Source organism: Natator depressus, chromosome 1 (genome assembly GCF_965152275.1).
Source record: "Natator depressus isolate rNatDep1 chromosome 1, rNatDep2.hap1, whole genome shotgun sequence".
Lineage (NCBI taxonomy): Eukaryota > Metazoa > Chordata > Testudines > Cheloniidae > Natator > Natator depressus.
Genome location: NC_134234.1, coordinates 155,632,146 through 155,648,524, shown reverse-complemented (window position 1 = coordinate 155,648,524; position 16,379 = coordinate 155,632,146). Strand labels below are relative to the sequence as shown.

General features: G+C 41.8%; 1 protein-coding gene across 1 annotated transcript in view; it reads left to right on the top strand.

Moving 5' to 3' along the window:
* PDE9A (phosphodiesterase 9A) overlaps positions 1-16,379 on the top strand; it is an 81,756-nt gene that overhangs the window by 30,081 nt on the left and 35,296 nt on the right. The window contains exons 5-7 of the mRNA XM_074969494.1: positions 2,611-2,665; positions 3,528-3,598; positions 13,551-13,635. Coding sequence (XP_074825595.1) covers positions 2,611-2,665; positions 3,528-3,598; positions 13,551-13,635 — 211 coding nt within the window. The remainder of the gene's footprint in view (positions 1-2,610; positions 2,666-3,527; positions 3,599-13,550; positions 13,636-16,379) is intronic.

The window sequence follows — 16,379 nt, the reverse complement described above, 5'->3', positions numbered from 1 at the left end:
CCTGGCTCCATGTTGTGCTGAGCCCCAGAAGTGGCCAGCAGATCCAGCTCCTAGGCGGGGGGGCCAGGAGGCTCCATGCGCTGCTCTCACCCGCAGGCACCGCCCCTGCAGCTCCCATTGGCCATGGATCCCAGCCAATGGGATTGTGGAGCTGGTGCTCAGGGCGGGGGCAGCATGCTGAGACCCCTGGCCCTCCCGCCTAGGAGCCGGACCTGCTGGCCACCTCCAGGGCACAGCATGGAGCAAGGACAGGTAGGGACTAGACTGCCTTACCCCGCAGCACCACTGACCGGACTTTTAATGGCCCGGTTGGCAGTGCTGACTGGAGCCGCCAGGGTCCCTTTTCGACCGGGCTTTCCAGTCAAAAACCGGACGCCTGGCAACCCTAGTGCTGTCCTATCATTTATAGCTTGACTTCCTTTTCAATTTCATGTGTTGGGCCCTCTAGAAAATTAAAATGGGATTTGTGCTAAAGCTAATAGAGCAAGTTAATACACAGACTGGCCTTTTTTGTTTGGGGACCTGAATTTTAATCCTAGTTTGGATTACAAAGGAAAATGAATATGGTGGTCTCCTCTCCTCCTGCAGACAAGTTTAAAAACAAAACCACTGCAGAACTGGCAGTCTCTGGGGAAGTAAGTAAAAGTAAGTAAAATGTACCTCATGCAGGTCAGGCATGAGGTACATTTACTGTGTTGTGTGGGAGAAACTTTCACAACATCTGTTTGCACACTACCTGATTTATGATCATGCTACTAGTCTCTAACTTTCATGAGCACTAAATTCACCTGAAATTTTTTAAGTTAAAAACAAACAAACTAGAGGATCTAGTGGTTTCCTAGGTCTCCAGAAAGGTCAAAATTTTATATTTCCTGTAATGCAGTTTATTTCTACATTGTAGTTACTCACAATGGAGGACAGGGAGTAGGCCAATATCTGGAGTGTGTTTTTGCAGGCAATGGGTGAAATGCACTACAGACTCCACAGTCAACCAGCCAGCTCCGACTCTGCAAAATCACCTTATTTAGCAATGGGGTGTTATGCCCTTGTAAAGAAGACACTTCTGATACTATTACCTACCCTAGAATACAACATGGTTATGGAATGACACTTCCTAGATTTAAGAAGTTACTGAACTTTTCTGCTTTTTACAGTCCGTGCCAAAGATAGGACTAAAGCATGATCCCAAGCTGTGCTTTAGCTACATTGAGGCATTAACATGTTGTTACTGGGTTCTTCAGACAGTGTGTTTATAGTGTAAATGCAACCTGTGCGAGCCAGAAAGAGGAAAGTGGGCCAAGATTTTCAAAAGCTATTAGTGATTTTGGGTGCCTCCAGTTTTGGGTGTCCACCCTGAGATACCTGAAAGGGGCCTAATTGTCAGAGGATAGGTGCAGAATTCTTTCTGGAAATCAGATATTTTTCAGATATCTCAAGTTGGGCGTCCAAAATGATCAGCCTCTTTTGAAAACCTTGGCTGTAATCTGTAGCCAGGGGATATGAGACTGTGGTAGAACCAAGGAAGTAGCAAGTCCAGTGGAAGGGGAAAGGTACCATCACTGGCATATCTTCATTCCAAAACGAATGGTTACATTCAAGGCACCAGAATAGCTGCTTTGCTTTATATGTTTCTTTGATGCGGACCCACTGCGAAAACAGGACAGACACGTGGATGGATTTAAGCCGAAAGCTACAAATCTTATTAAACTTTAACACAGGGGAGGGACGCTACCTACAATCACCCCTGCTCATCTATACCAGGCATTTAGTTGGTTCCAGTGCAAGACTTCCAGAGCTCCTACCACATCACTCATAACTCAGTGTAGGTACTGCTCAGCCTACCCCCTGGTACTCCGCTCATTCTGAGTGGCAGCACAATGTACCCCCACAAGGGGAACAAAGGGTGCAGCAGAATGGGCACTCTGCCCGTGAGGGCCCTAATGTCTCACTTTGTCCCAAAAACCCAAGGCCCATCACCAAAATCCTAGGTTGGAAACTGTTTGTTTTATCCTTTTAACTGTGCTGGAACCAGCTGCAAATTGTGACAAATCAACAACTCAGTCAAAGTACCCCCGTTAGGTACCAAACGCATTCCTACTTAACCCACTGTGGCTTGAAGGTGCTGCGAAGAAGACAAAAAACTCTCTGGTCCTCTGCTACTTGGCCCCTGGGGGAAAAAGAATCTTTCCTGACGCCCCTAATCAGACGATGAGCTAGGTCTGCAGCCTCTGTCAGGCCAGGTTCCCATTCCTAGTTCAGGGTGGGTAGGGTGGGGCTGCAGGAATGAAGTCCAAAGAGGCTCCACATGGCTCCCTATTCCAGGTTAAATCCTGGGAGCTAGGGAATGCTAGCCAATCAGCACCCTTTTCCCCTCCAGCTGGCCAATGAGTGCCAGAGACTCCAAGGGAGAGGTCCTTCAGTGAGTAGCTCCTTACCTCACTGCTGGGACTGTCCCCCTTCACTGATGGCTCCATCAAGTTCCCCTACCTGTTGCAGCGGGTGGGTGGCATTTGCCAGGCCCTAAAGTTGAAGTAATGCATACAGTGTCAGACTTCACTGTCTTCTCTTTCTGTGTCGTGTACTATGTTTTCCCATTGTTTTGTTTTTTAGAGAAAGAGGAATTGTTCCAGAGTGTACTGACACAGGTTGCTGAACAATTCTCAAGGTAAAAACTTTACATCGTTGTTATGAATGCAAAGTTCTATTTCTTTTATTGACCCCGGCTGAGGCTTTCAAAGGGGGCTAAAGAAGTGAGGCACCCAACTTCCATTGGAATTCAAAGGGAGTTGGGCACCTCATGACCTTAGAACTCTTGACAATTCCAGCCTTACTGCCAGACTCAGCCCATACAACTCCCATTGACTGCAACGAGGAGATGCACAAGGCTTAGGCCAAGATGGAATTTGGACGGTATTTGCAGAAGAAAGGAAAGGTTAATTGATTTAATTGTGCTTCCATCATCTTATTGGCCGCAAAAAAAAGTGCTGCTTTGTTTAGTTTTGTAGGCTCAGCATCGGTTTATCAATTTTAATGTGCACATTTTTCTTCCCTCAGATAATAATTCTGAATGTTTTTCGAATGTTTGTTTTATCCTCACTGGCTTCAGTAAGAGGGATCAATTCTGCTACATCTCTGTAAGCCACCAATATGATTGAAAGAAAAAAGAGCTTCAAAGGTGTACAAATACCTGTATGCTGGTCTTGAAGCACTATCAATTTAGTTTTGCTTCCCTAAGGGGCATGATAATAAGTATCTGCTGGAAGATGGGGTGATGACTTCATTTTCTCAGAGCCATAACTATAGCATTCTCTTTTAATTTTCATGGACTCTCCATCGCCTTTGAATGTGCACATATCTTTCTTCAAGGTTGTACATTCAGCACAGATTTTGCTGTTCTTTACTTGCCGTTAAATGTCATTCCTTAGTCCACCCTTTGAAACTGGTGTGTGGTTTCTAGCAGAAAATCTTTTCTTTCTTGTGTATATATAGATATAAATGTATATTTCAGATCTGAATTTGTTTCCCAGGGTGTTTAAAATCAATGAACTGAAAACTGAAGTAGCAAATCACTTGGCAATGCTGGAGAAAAAAGTTGAACGTAAGTGCCTTTTATTTTTTAACACAATTAGGAATTACTATATATAAAATCGACATCTGTTTAATTATAATACAAGGGACTGGTAGCATTGCCTATTATTAAAGTCTCCTGACACTTCTCATTATATCACTCTGTTTTCAGTTACTTATGACTTTTACCAGACTTTAGACATTTGGGCTGAAATTTTCCATGCTGGGTCTTTGCCTGAGGCTGAATTGTTCTGGAAATTTTCAGCCAAAAAAGTTAAGCCATTTCCAAGAAGAAGGCTAGGGGAAAATATGGTGTTTTGTCCATGTTAAAAAAATTCTGGTGACCTTTTCATTGACAGGCTCTAGCGCCCCTATGCTTTGGAGAAGGGACTTGAAAGTTGGGAAGGGAGGTGGTCTTTATGTCAGGATGTCCCTTTTTCTGTCCCTATGAATATTTGCCCAAATTTGGACAAGTAATAAGCCTCTGAAAAATCACAGTTTACACATGCTCAGTAGAGACTGCTTCAATTTTAGCTGCTAAATTCCCCAAATATTCCATCTGTACTGAGCATGCTCCAGTCCAGTGATTAGCAGGATTTTCTGCACAATTGTAGTTCCGAGCTGCCATGGGCCAGAGCAGGGCCAGACATTGAAACTGAGGGCAGACAGCCTGTCTCTCCATGCCCTTCTGCTGCTGATGACAAGGTAGCGTGTAGGAAGAAGCTGCCTAATTTGAATGCAGAGGGGACAAGAGCCTCACCTGCAGGGGAGGCAGAGGGAGCAGATGGTGACAAGGAGCCTGTGGGAAGACTGGGACTGGGGACTGGGACTGGAGGCTGGCCGGGGGAAGAGGGAAACGGAGACTGGAAGTTGAGGGGGGGGACTGAAAGCTAGGGAGGGAAACAGGAGGGGACTGGGAGCCAATAGATTTAGGGGCTGCTGAGAATGGAAGAGAAGGTGGGGGGACTGGGACTGGATGGACAAGGAGACTGGAACTGAGAACCAGGGTAAGGAGATGTGAGAGGAGGGGAGACAGATCTGACAAAGAGCTAGGGTATGGAGGAGAACTGGGAGGGGCCCTGGGATTGAGGGAGAGACTGGTACAGAGAGTCCAAAGAGTTGAGACTTGGAGTCGCTAGGTAAGGAGACTGGGCCTGGGAGGAGAAGCTGGAGGAGTGGAGGCTGGGATGGGAATGAGGAACAAGGGATGGGGAAGAGAGGGCTGGGACAGGGACATGTTGGAGGGGACGGCGTAGAAGGGGTCATGTTTATGGGGGACAGACACTACAATACACTCCCATCCAGAGCCTGACATGGAACGAAGGATTCCTGAGTCTCACCTTTCCTCTGCTGTCAGCAAATATCTGTGAAACCCATTGTCAAAGTGTCCTGTCCCATCCCCCTCTTCTGCTGGTCCACATGGAAGATGACCACATGAAAACCTACTACTGTCAGTTACTCAAGTGGCAGAGTTCTGTGAGGTGGATCTAAAGGTTCCAATTCTGCTAATGACCCATGTTGGTGTCAATAAGTTGCCACATGATGGAATTTCTGTTTTTTCAGTTGGCTTTTTAAAAAACCTAGGAAATTATACACATACAATACTGTGTTAACAGAACAATATAAGGTTGCAAAGTCAAGCACTCAAAAGTTAGGAAATGCCAGAATTAAGGTGGCTTGTGCTACCTTAATTCAGCCCCCTTGTGTGTATGCATGCATTATGATACAGTCCTTAATTACATGATCACATTTAATTTTTTTATTCAGGACCTCTGCCTCATTTAGTACACAGGATAGATCTGCTCTGGAGAGGAATCAGGGCTGTGTAGTAAAAGAAAATGTTGTCCGAGGGACTTCTGCTTTATTTGCTATAGAAGTTGGAAGGTGTGCAGTGAATGAGGCAGGGGACTGCAGGAAGAGGAAGGATAGTTTCATGGTTACAGTAGTTGAATGCTGGCTTGGAGAATTAGATTCTGTCCCTGCCTCTGCCACAGAGATCCTATGAAATGCTGAGCAAGTCACTTAAACCACACTTTTCAAAGGTGGTCACCAATAGTGTGTCCCTCCTTTTCTGGATTCCTGATTTGAGACCTTGGGATCTGGTTTACAGAAGTGCTGAGAATTCAGAGCTGCAACGGCAGTCAGTGGGAGGTGTAAGGTGAACATATAAAGTGGTATAGAATGCTAAGCACTCTGAAAAATGAGGTCCTAGGCATCTCAAATTGGGCACCGAAACTTAGTGGACTGTAATTAAAATTTTTACCCTAATCTTGCTGTGCTTCCATTCTCCATCTGTAAAATGGAGATAATAGGGATTGGGAAGATAAAGTAATGTTTGTGAAGCACTCAGATAACCTAGTGATTAGCGTGAAAACCAATGAGGAAATTAATAATTGTATATTCAGAGCAGGGTTTGAATAGTGTGCAGTAAATCAGGCCTGGGGCCACATATTGAACAATGAAAAGAAAACAAAATATCAAATAGCTGCTCATTAAATGAGCACTGCCCATCCTGTGGACTAAATGAGGAAGAGCGCTTGTGGAAAAAACAGTATGTGATCGTGTAATTGAAGACTGTATGATAATGCATGCACACAAGGGAGCAGAATTAATTCTGGAATTTCCGATCTTTTAATGCTTGACTGTTCAACCTTAATACTGTACTTTTAAAATACGTTGGGTGTGTGGATGTGATATATATATTTATAGTGCTGTTTTCACTTTTATGTGAAGTACAACTCCAAAGGATAAGTGCCTACACTCAATAAAGTGTAGTCCTTTAAAATATAGTCTCATTCCTTGAATTTTTTTAGTACTTTTTAAAAATTAATTAAATGATGATAATGTAGCTAACTTCTTCCATTTTATGTGGTTATGCTGGATATCTGTACAAAGCAGAACCCTTGTTATTCATTTACACTCCCTCCCCTTACAGTCAACCTCTTTCATTAATACATTTACCATATATTAAAGAGAATACCATTGAATACCTTCTTCTCATTGAATACTCTGAACTTCCCATTATTAGCATTAGGTTTTTAAGGTATTTCCAATATATGTGAAAGTATCTCACTTTCTTTTTCCCTTTCTGTACTCTCACACTGGATGAAATCTGGATCTCACTGAAGTCAAAGGGAAAAGCCCCATTAATATCAATGCAGGTTTTCACCTACTGTGGTTCCTATTCTAGCTGCAGCACACACACTGATTCTGAATATGTAATGTAAGTAAAATGTAAAATACTATATTGTCCACACCGATAAATATACTGCATTTATACAATAAACTACATCTATTTCGTGTGACTTCACATAGTTTAGACAACAAAGGCTACCTGTGCTTTTTATTAAAGAGGCAGAGGCTTTAAATTACCTTGGCCGAAACTGGAATTGTAAACACAGAACACCCACGCCTTTCGTCCCCTGTTTCCTGGTTGCAGATTAAAACGCTGCAAGGCTCTATTATTGTTTCTATTCTTCCTTATTGTTTTAACAGTAAAATGATTGTTCTTAGTTACTCTGCAGCAAGAAAGTAAAGTTCAAAGCAGCATTTTTCAATATATAAACTGATCTTTATTTTTTCAGCCTGTGTAGTGCATAAAATAGACCTATGGAAAAGAGGGCAATAGGACACATAAAGCACTGTCATACAGCACAGTTTTGACATGGTCAAGTTCTCATTTATATGCTCCACGGGCATAGGCACATTTAAGACAGAAATTGACAGAACCTTCTGCCACACCGCAGCTGCAGCAATGCCTCTTCACTCTAGGCTAGTACAAGCAGCTTGCCAGAATCCATGGACCAGAGCAGGTGAGGCCAACACTTCTGTGGGTCTCCCCATCAAACGGGTATACAGAGCAGACACCAGAGTGAGTGCTCTATCGAACTATGCCAGCCAGCCAAATGCTTCCTTCTTCCACTGGCTCTCTCCCTGGTGGCTTACTAAACCCCAGTTACAGATGCACTCTGCATGCACAGCCTTTCAGCACAGGCAGGCCAGCTGGAATGGGAGGAGATAAAGAAAGGTTGCTGTCACATGGTTCAGGGTTCAATCCAGACCAGTGCAGGGTTATGTCACCACTGGCCCTGCCACACTGGGTTCCTTACGGAGCTTTGCTGCTGTAGCTTCTAGCCTGGAATGCTCAAAAGCAGCCTACAAGGATGCAGGTCACACCCTGAAGTGTTTGTGTGCTAGACAGCCCTGGTTCAGCAGCTCTGACCCCAGCACCCTGTCTAAAGCCCCACTCTAGCTTCCTCCAGCCTTGTTTCCACAAAACTGTGTGCTCTGCAATATCCATCCTTTCCTGGACAGTTCAGAGAAATGCTAAGGTTTCTGTGTTCTTCTAAAGACACAAAAGCACATCACAGCTTATTAATTTAACTAGGGTAAATGCACTCTTCCATTTAAACACAGCTTTGAGTTGGTTTATAGTTAAAAATAAATCAACTTTGTTAACAACAGGACATAGGTTGAGTGATGCCAAGTAAAAGGAATAAAGTTAGAAAGGGTTACAAGCAAATAAAAGTGAAAACTCATCTAGAAGTTCTAAAACTTAATCTAGCAACGTACAGGCTGTGTTCAAGATGGTTTCTCTCACCAGACATTTTTCTCCCAGCCATGGCTGATTTTCCCTCAGTCAGGACCTTCCACAAAAGTACAAGATGCTGGCTTCCCTTGTCTTCCTAGGTAAAACATCTTTGCCTAAGCAGGTTTCTAACCTATATTCAGTTTCCAGAGACTTCAAACCCCGCCATCTTGGTTGAAGGACCCATTTTTCTCAGCTTGCAAGAGCTCTGGTTTCTTTTGTCTGTTAGTGATGAGTGCCAAAGGTGACTTCTGTCTTTGCTTATATCTTGCAAAGTTCAGTTATTTTGTTTCAAGAGGCAGGATGTCTTCATGCTGGTTCTTCCCTTCCCGTGGGCCTCCCATCCCTCTGTATGTAAATGGGGCTTCAGTTGTTTTGATTCCACCTTGCTTGATTTACATAGGAGACAGGAAAATAGCTACCTTCTTTCCTGTCCAGGGGGGGAGTACCTGTTTCTTCCTGTTTGGCCACAGATTTGTAAAGCATAATATCATAAAATATCCACATTTCCTCATATATTGTAAATATATACATTTCACAATATTAATCACCAGTGTCATTAGCTTTCAGAAAAGACCTTTCTCTATAAACTTTTATAATAAAGTAATATTCTATATAATCAGTTGATTCAATTGCTTATCACTTGAGGTTCAGCCCTCCTGTCTTTATAGACAAGTAAACCTTTACAATGTGTTCTTTGAAAAGTAAAACCCGGACCCAGCTTCTCTCTCCTGGGGCATAGACACCATCCTATCTCCTCCCCCATTTTTCGGCTCGATAGCCTTGATTACCTAATATGTAACAATGGACTTTCACTGTCTGCTTGAAGACCTGTCTGGTCAGAGAATCAAATATGTATTCCTTTTTCGGAGGCAGACTGTGCTTATGCATTACTTACCAAACACCTGGTATTGACCAATGGGAAATCTTGGTAAGTGATCATAATAAGTGGCGCCATTGTCTCCATCAGGGTATCAAAGTCTATGACAGAAACTGGCTCCTACAGCTTGAAGAGAAAAGAGCCCATAGGAAGCAAGCAGCTCCCAATCAAGATACATACATTTTCAATAACTGCCAAACATCATGCAAATCTCGGATTGGACTATTCAGACACATGAGACATTGCAAACCATCTACAACGTAGGCTACAATTCCCACCATCTCTCGCAGACGAAAGGATGCCAACACACACCAAACACATGTCAAGAATATAATTCTAGCACATACTCATGAGTTTTTGTCCGCACTCTTTGCATACACCTTGACAGAATATTAACGATCAGTGAGTTATTAGTTTTCCGGTGACGTATTGCATGATACCTTTTAGATACAAATTATAACCATAGTGAGTTAGGGCACACTGAATTGGTTGGGTCAGCTGAAACTCATTACCTGATACCAGCAAGTCCCTTTCCCTCTGGCACTGGGATGCTTTTAGGGTCACAGTTGCAAACTGTCTTATTTCAGCTACATGGTGAAATAAGTTATGTATCTGCAGTACATGGGGCTTGGTAGTTGGATTTGGGAAGCCAGCATTCACAGAGCTGACAAATTTTCCCCAAACAAGGCTCCTCCTTAAACTGGGTTTCACTACTGATAGAAATAACAACAGATGTGGCTATCCAGGGCTATTTCTGCCTGAATGGATCAGATCGCATCTCCAATAGCCAGTGCTTGTGAAGAGGTGCTCCTTTTTTCCTGTCTACGAGTGCACACATCTGCTCAGAATTTGACCTCAAGATCTTGCAACTGTGCCAAGTATGCAACATTTTGAAATAATTCCAGGTCTTCGTGTTTTAAATGTATAAGTGCAATGAGCTGGATCCTGAACTCCTTACTTAGGCAAACTCCCACTGAGTTCAATAAGAGTTATGATCCAGTGCAGAATTCAGGATTTGCCTTTTTAAACTACAGGGTCTTTTAAAAATGTATTTGTTGCTGCAAATTAATGTAAAGGGCCTTGATCTGTGTGCATAAACAAGGCAGTTTATCATATATAAGTAGTGTGAAGCAAATAACGCTTTTTTCAGCTGCTTCCTTTGCTCTTGACTTCTACAATGGAGACCAGGTGCTGGCATACAAGGGATGTGAAAAGTATAAATAGGTGCCAAGTGGACACCTACAGGGTGTAACTGACTGAAGTATGTAAGGCCTTGTCTACACAGGAAAAGTTTCTCAATATAATCCAATGTATTTATACTTGGGCAACCCTCATTGGGACACTCTTATTCTGGTATAAGAGTGACTTTTCCTTTTCTTACATTGCTTGGGAAGGGTTTACAGCTAAACCCCCTCCCGCCCAAAAAAGCCATTTTTATGCTGAAATAAAAGTGGGGAGAAATATCTCTAAAACGATACCTGTAAAACTTCCCCGTGTAGATAAACGTGTAGTTAAGACAGCAAAGCATCCTGCAGTAGAATAAATGGCCTTAAACGAGGGGTGTAACAAGGGTGCAACTGTGAATCCCAAAGGAGCATGACTCAGGGTGCACCTGAACAAAATACACAACCACATTGTGCCAGGAGGAAGAAAAATGACCCTTTTGTCAATGTCCTGCTCCCCGGCTCAAAGATCTATGACGTCACAGTAGTTATTAGATAGGTCAGCAACCATAGCTGAAATTCATTATCTGAAAAGGACACCTAAAGGAATGACATCTAAGGCCATGAGTGAGCTCAAACCACTTTATCTATCTATCTTTCATTGGTGCATCGTTGATGGCATTACATTTAATGACCACAAAGTATTTCACAAATGTAAAGTGAGGGCAGAATCTGGCCCTGCCTCTCAATTTAAACTGCTGTTACATGTGATTGTACAATGCTAACAACATTAATTTCATGACCACAAATTAATTTCATGACCGTTTCCGGCCTGCCCAAAAGCTATGTAAGGAAGGAGAAGAACACTTAATTTTTTTTAATTTTAAAAACACCCTTTTAAAAAATAATTATATTAGTTTTCTTTTCCCGTGTTGATGGTGAGCAGGTTTGAGGAAAGTTGAAGCGCAACTGTGACCGGAGTCCCAGGGGAGCCAACTGAGGTCACTCAATTAGGGTGAACTGCAAAGAATGGGGCAGACAAACCCCAAAGCTGGTGAATATTCCAATACTTACTTTACCGAGCCAACACAAAACAGCTTCTATAATACCTCACTGGTTGCCCAGAAGCCGACAACACAGTTCCCTTATAGTAACCCAGCCTCAGGCCTCCACCCAGATACCCACGTCAAATATGATGAGGATTACTGAAAATCTTATTCATCATATAAAAACGTTCTACCAATCCCAAAGGATCGGACACATGACCTCCCAAGTTAATGAATATTCCAGATCTTACCCAGATACATGCTTACAGCCAATTCTTATTAAATAAACTAAAATTTATTTAAAAAGAAAAGAGAGAGAGAGTATTGGTTAAAAGATCAGTATACATACAGACATGAGTACAATTCTTGAGATTCAGATTCATAGCAGAGATGGTGAGCTTTGTAGTTGCAAAGAGTTCTTTCAGAAGTAGTTCACAGGTTATAATCCAGTTTATATTCAGGGCTGTCCAGTCAGAACTGGGATCTCAGTCCTTATGGGTTAGGCTTCTCCTGCAGATCTGAAATAAAACCGATTGGGACCCAAATATCTTCATATAGTTTCAGGACTTCTTTTAACAGCTCGGAATCCTTAGGCGAACAATAGGCACTCATGTGGACTTTGAAGTGGACCCAGTTCCTAAGCATCCCCGGTAATTATGAATACAGCGATATCGTATGTTTACAGTTCATTTAAATGTTAAGATGTCCTTTTGATCTCTGAATTAACAGAATACACATAGACAGGGACTGTTTGATTACATTGTTGACCTCTACCAGTATATATGTAAAAACACAAAACCACAAACATTATCTCCCCTTATGTTGTTAAGGGTTGAATTTGAGTCATTTATCCTGCCAGATGCTTAACTCTTTCTGGTCATGCATCACAGAGGTCATCATACCAGTGTATGAGACAGGAAGTGCAACTGACTACCAACAAAGCAGTAAAATTGAGCATACACCAAGTGCTGTCAAAAGCACACCAAACAAACACTGAATAAATAAACCTTTTTTCTCTCATCCCTTTCAGCTCTAATCATCTTAAGGGTTACTCCTAAAAATATTAAGTACAAAATGTTCCGATGGAAATGTGCTTTCCAAGTCCCTTTCGTCAAACATGAATTATTTTCAGAACCCTCTCCTTTTCCTCTTCTCATATGTAATAATCTGGATTGAGCTTGTGTATCCCTTGTGTTTTTCCCCTTCCCATACCCAAAAGCAATAACTGTAGATACTAGCAATTAGATGAAATCTGAGTTCTCCGCTGATCTACAGGGTTATGTCCGTCCCAAGCAATTTTTCATCACTTGCATGTTATGCTATGGGTGGGTAGGATGATGACTATTTTAAGAGAGAGTGAATGAATACTGATCCAACAGTTAAAAGTTCCCTTGAGTTTCCTGCACATCAGCTTGTCTACGTAAGCAGTGAGTACAGTAAACCAATGAGCTGTGGCATGATCACACTGTGAATGATATGCGCTTAATAAATGGATTGGTATTATGTCCTTGAGTATGTTGGTAGCCTGAGAGTGAGAAGGGAGGGAGATCCACGCATTGGACCTGGGTGAGGCTCTCAAGGCTGCAGGGACTGAAACAAGCTGCAACATAAACACAGACTCTCTGCCTTGTGGCACTTATAATACATAGAGATGAGAGTATAGTATTTCCTGTGCTGTATGCAACAATGACCCTGGATTGCACAACAATTTATCCGCAAGGAATCATGACATATTTTAGGTAATTAACTGAAATAAAATGATTTCTAAGCACCAAGACATTTTTAAAATGTCTATTTTTGGTTTCTCTGTATCCAGGCATGCCTCTCAAAGTCTCTTATTGCTCCTGGGGGGAACTTTTTAAATTAAAACCTTTTATCTTAATGAAGAATTTGAATTCTAGCAGGACACTTTTGTGACTGTACAGTCTGGCAATCTTATCACATTACTGGAGCAGTTCTTTGCCAACTAATTCCTTTGATTAGTGTTCTAAGGAAGAGGGGGTGAAAAAGGTAACAGAGCAGTAGACTGTTGCTAACTACTCTGAAAAGATTAGATGTTATAGCCATTTTGTGAATTAAAACACGAGGTAATTTCAAAAATTGGCAACAGAAAACTCCTAAGGATTTTAAAGCTACATGGTGTCAGTAACTCCTGCACGTATGGGAACTGGTGCAGCATGTAAGAACCTGTTGACTCACTGGATAACCCCACTGTTACAACCCTTTTGAAATTCTGCACAATTAATGAAATAAGATCCTTCATGTTTCTCCATGGTAACACCCCTGTTGTTTTGCTTTGTTGACAGTGGAAGGACTGAAAGTAGTAGAGATCGAGAAATGCAAGAGTGACATTAAAAAGATGAGGGAGGAAATGGCAGCAAGAAGCACCAGGTAAGTTCTGCTTTAGTTACCATTGGGGAAAAGAAAAATCCAGCTGGATTTCTGTATTCAAACTCTGGTGAAGTAATTCCATTGAATTTAGTCATTCTGGTTTTTTAAACACAGAAGCAAATCAGCAGCTCAGTGCTGTGCAGGGCATTGGCTTCATTTGCAAAGACTGTGGTTTCATTTAAGAATTTATGGAAATTCAGTAGTTAAAAAAGCTTGTTCCAGATGACTGAAAGAAAAATCTTCTTGCAGACAGAGATTAATGTCTTGTTTTTTCTGTGTTCAGCCATCCAGTCATAGGAATTTTGCACCACGTTTTATGCAGAGAGAGAAACTTCTGTCAAAGAAAACATTTATTTTGTAAGAGGCTAGTGTTCTAATTAGCTCCACTAAGATTTAAAATCGAAGTTGGGAAAATATCACATAAATACATAAAAGTTCTTCTAATTATGATCTCACACTTCTACAGAATTGACTTCCAGTTTCAACTAGCAATGAGGGATTTCCTTCTAAATTCAAGGAGTCACCCTACCGATCAGCTATTACCAAGTTTAGACTTGCTGTAATTAAAACAACAGCAGAGGGAATTGTATCTTGTTGTGATACACTGCATCAGCTGGAGTGTTGGACCTTTATGTCTCCAAAATACATCATTAAGATAAACATATCGGCAACTAAGAGATTATTAACACTGCTGGTACGGATATTAAGGAGAAATACACCAGGCAATTCAGACTCTTGCTAAAAAGGGTATCTCCTAAGCGAAGTTAACTGTGTGTGTTGTCTTGAAAGCCTTTCACTTTTGTTCTATATTTAGTCCTTTATTTTAGTCCTATATTTTTGGTCCTTAAGCAGACAAATCTTTCACTGAAGTAGATGGGAGATTTGTTCAAATATAATAATTTGGTTTTATAATTTTATGATTATCCAGATGAATGTGATGCAAGAGTTCAAAAAACACATTTATATTAGATACGGTCTTAGAGCCAAATTCTGCTCTGTCATTCTGGTGTAAATCTGGAGTAACACATTAACCTCAATGGAACTGCTCCAGATTTACAGCAAGCAGCGTGACAGACACAGATTTGCCTGCCGGCTACATAGTCACTTGTTAAGGCATCTGAGGGAATTTCATTAGCATGGCTAGGAATGAATTTGGCAGCAAAATCAATAGGATCAATAGGAAAATTGAAAGGTGGATAAGGAATTGGTTAAAGGGGAGACTACAACGGGTCCTACTGAAAGGTGAACTGTCAGGCTGGAGGGAGGTTACCAGTGGAGTTCCTCAAGGATCGGTTTTGGGACCAATCTTATTTAATCTTTTTATTACTGACCTTGGCACAAAAAGTGGGAGTGTGCTAATAAAGTTTGCGGATGATACAAAGCTGGGAGGTATTGCCAATTTAGAGAAGGACAGGGATATCCTACAGGAGGATCTGGATGACCTTGTAAACTGGAGTAATAGTAATAGGATGAAATTTAATAGTGAGAAGTGTAAGGTCATGCATTTAGGGATTAATAACAAGAATTTGAGTTATAAGCTAGGGACGCATCAATTAGAAGTAACGGAGGAGGAAAAGGACCTTGGAGTATTGGCTGATCATATGATGACTATGAGCTGCCAATGTAATGTGGCCGTGAAAAAAGCTAATGCAGTCTTAGGATGCATCAGGAGAGGTATTTCCAGTAGGGATAAGGAGGTTTTAGTACCGTTATACAAGGCACTGGTGAGACCTCATCTGGAATACTGTGTGCCGTTCTGGTCTCCCATGTTTAAGAAGGATGAATTCAAACTGGAACAGGTACAGAGAAGGGCTACTAGGATGATCCGAGGAATGGAAAACTTGTCTTATGAAAGGAGACTCAAGGAGCTTGGCTTGTTTAGCCTAACTAAAAGAAGGTTGAGGGGAGATATGATTGCTCTCTATAAATATATCAGAGGGATAAATACTGGAGAGGGAGAGGAATTATTTAAGCTCAGTACCAATGTGGACACAAGAACAAATGGATATAAACTGGCCACCAGGAAATTTAGACTAGAAATTAGATGAAGGTTTCTAACCATCAGAGGAGTGAAGTTTTGGAATAGCCTTCCAAGGGAAGCAGTGGGGGCAAAAGATCTATCTGGCTTAAGATGAAACTCGATGAGTTTATGGAGGAGATGGTATGATGGGATAACATGGTTTTGGTAATTAAATATTCATGGTAAATAGGCCCAATGGCCTGTGATAGGATATTAGATGGGGTGGGATCCGAGTTACTCAGGAAAGAATTTTCTGTCGTATCTGGCTGATGAATCTTGCCCATATGCTCAGGGTTTAGCTGATCGCCATATTTGGGGTCGGGAAGGAATTTTCCTCCAGGGCAGATTGGAAGAGGCCCTGGAGGTTTTTCGCCTTCCTCTGTAGCATGGGGCATGGGTCACTTGCTGGAGGATTCTCTGCTCCTTGAAGTCTTTAAACTACGGTTTGAGGACTTCAATAGCACAGATATAGGTGTGAGGTTTTTTGCAGGAGTGGTGGTTGAAATTCTGTGGCCTGCGCTGTGCAGGAGGTCAGACTAGATGATCATAATGGTCCCTTCTGACCTAAATATCTATGAATCTATGAAAAAAAATTTGTGTTCTAATATATGTTAGATTCAATTTGCATATGGGGGGGGCAGGAGAGGCGGTTTGATTCCTGACTTTTTGTAGAGTATGTGAGTGTGTGCATGCAGGCATGCAGAGAGAGACAGAACAAAAAATT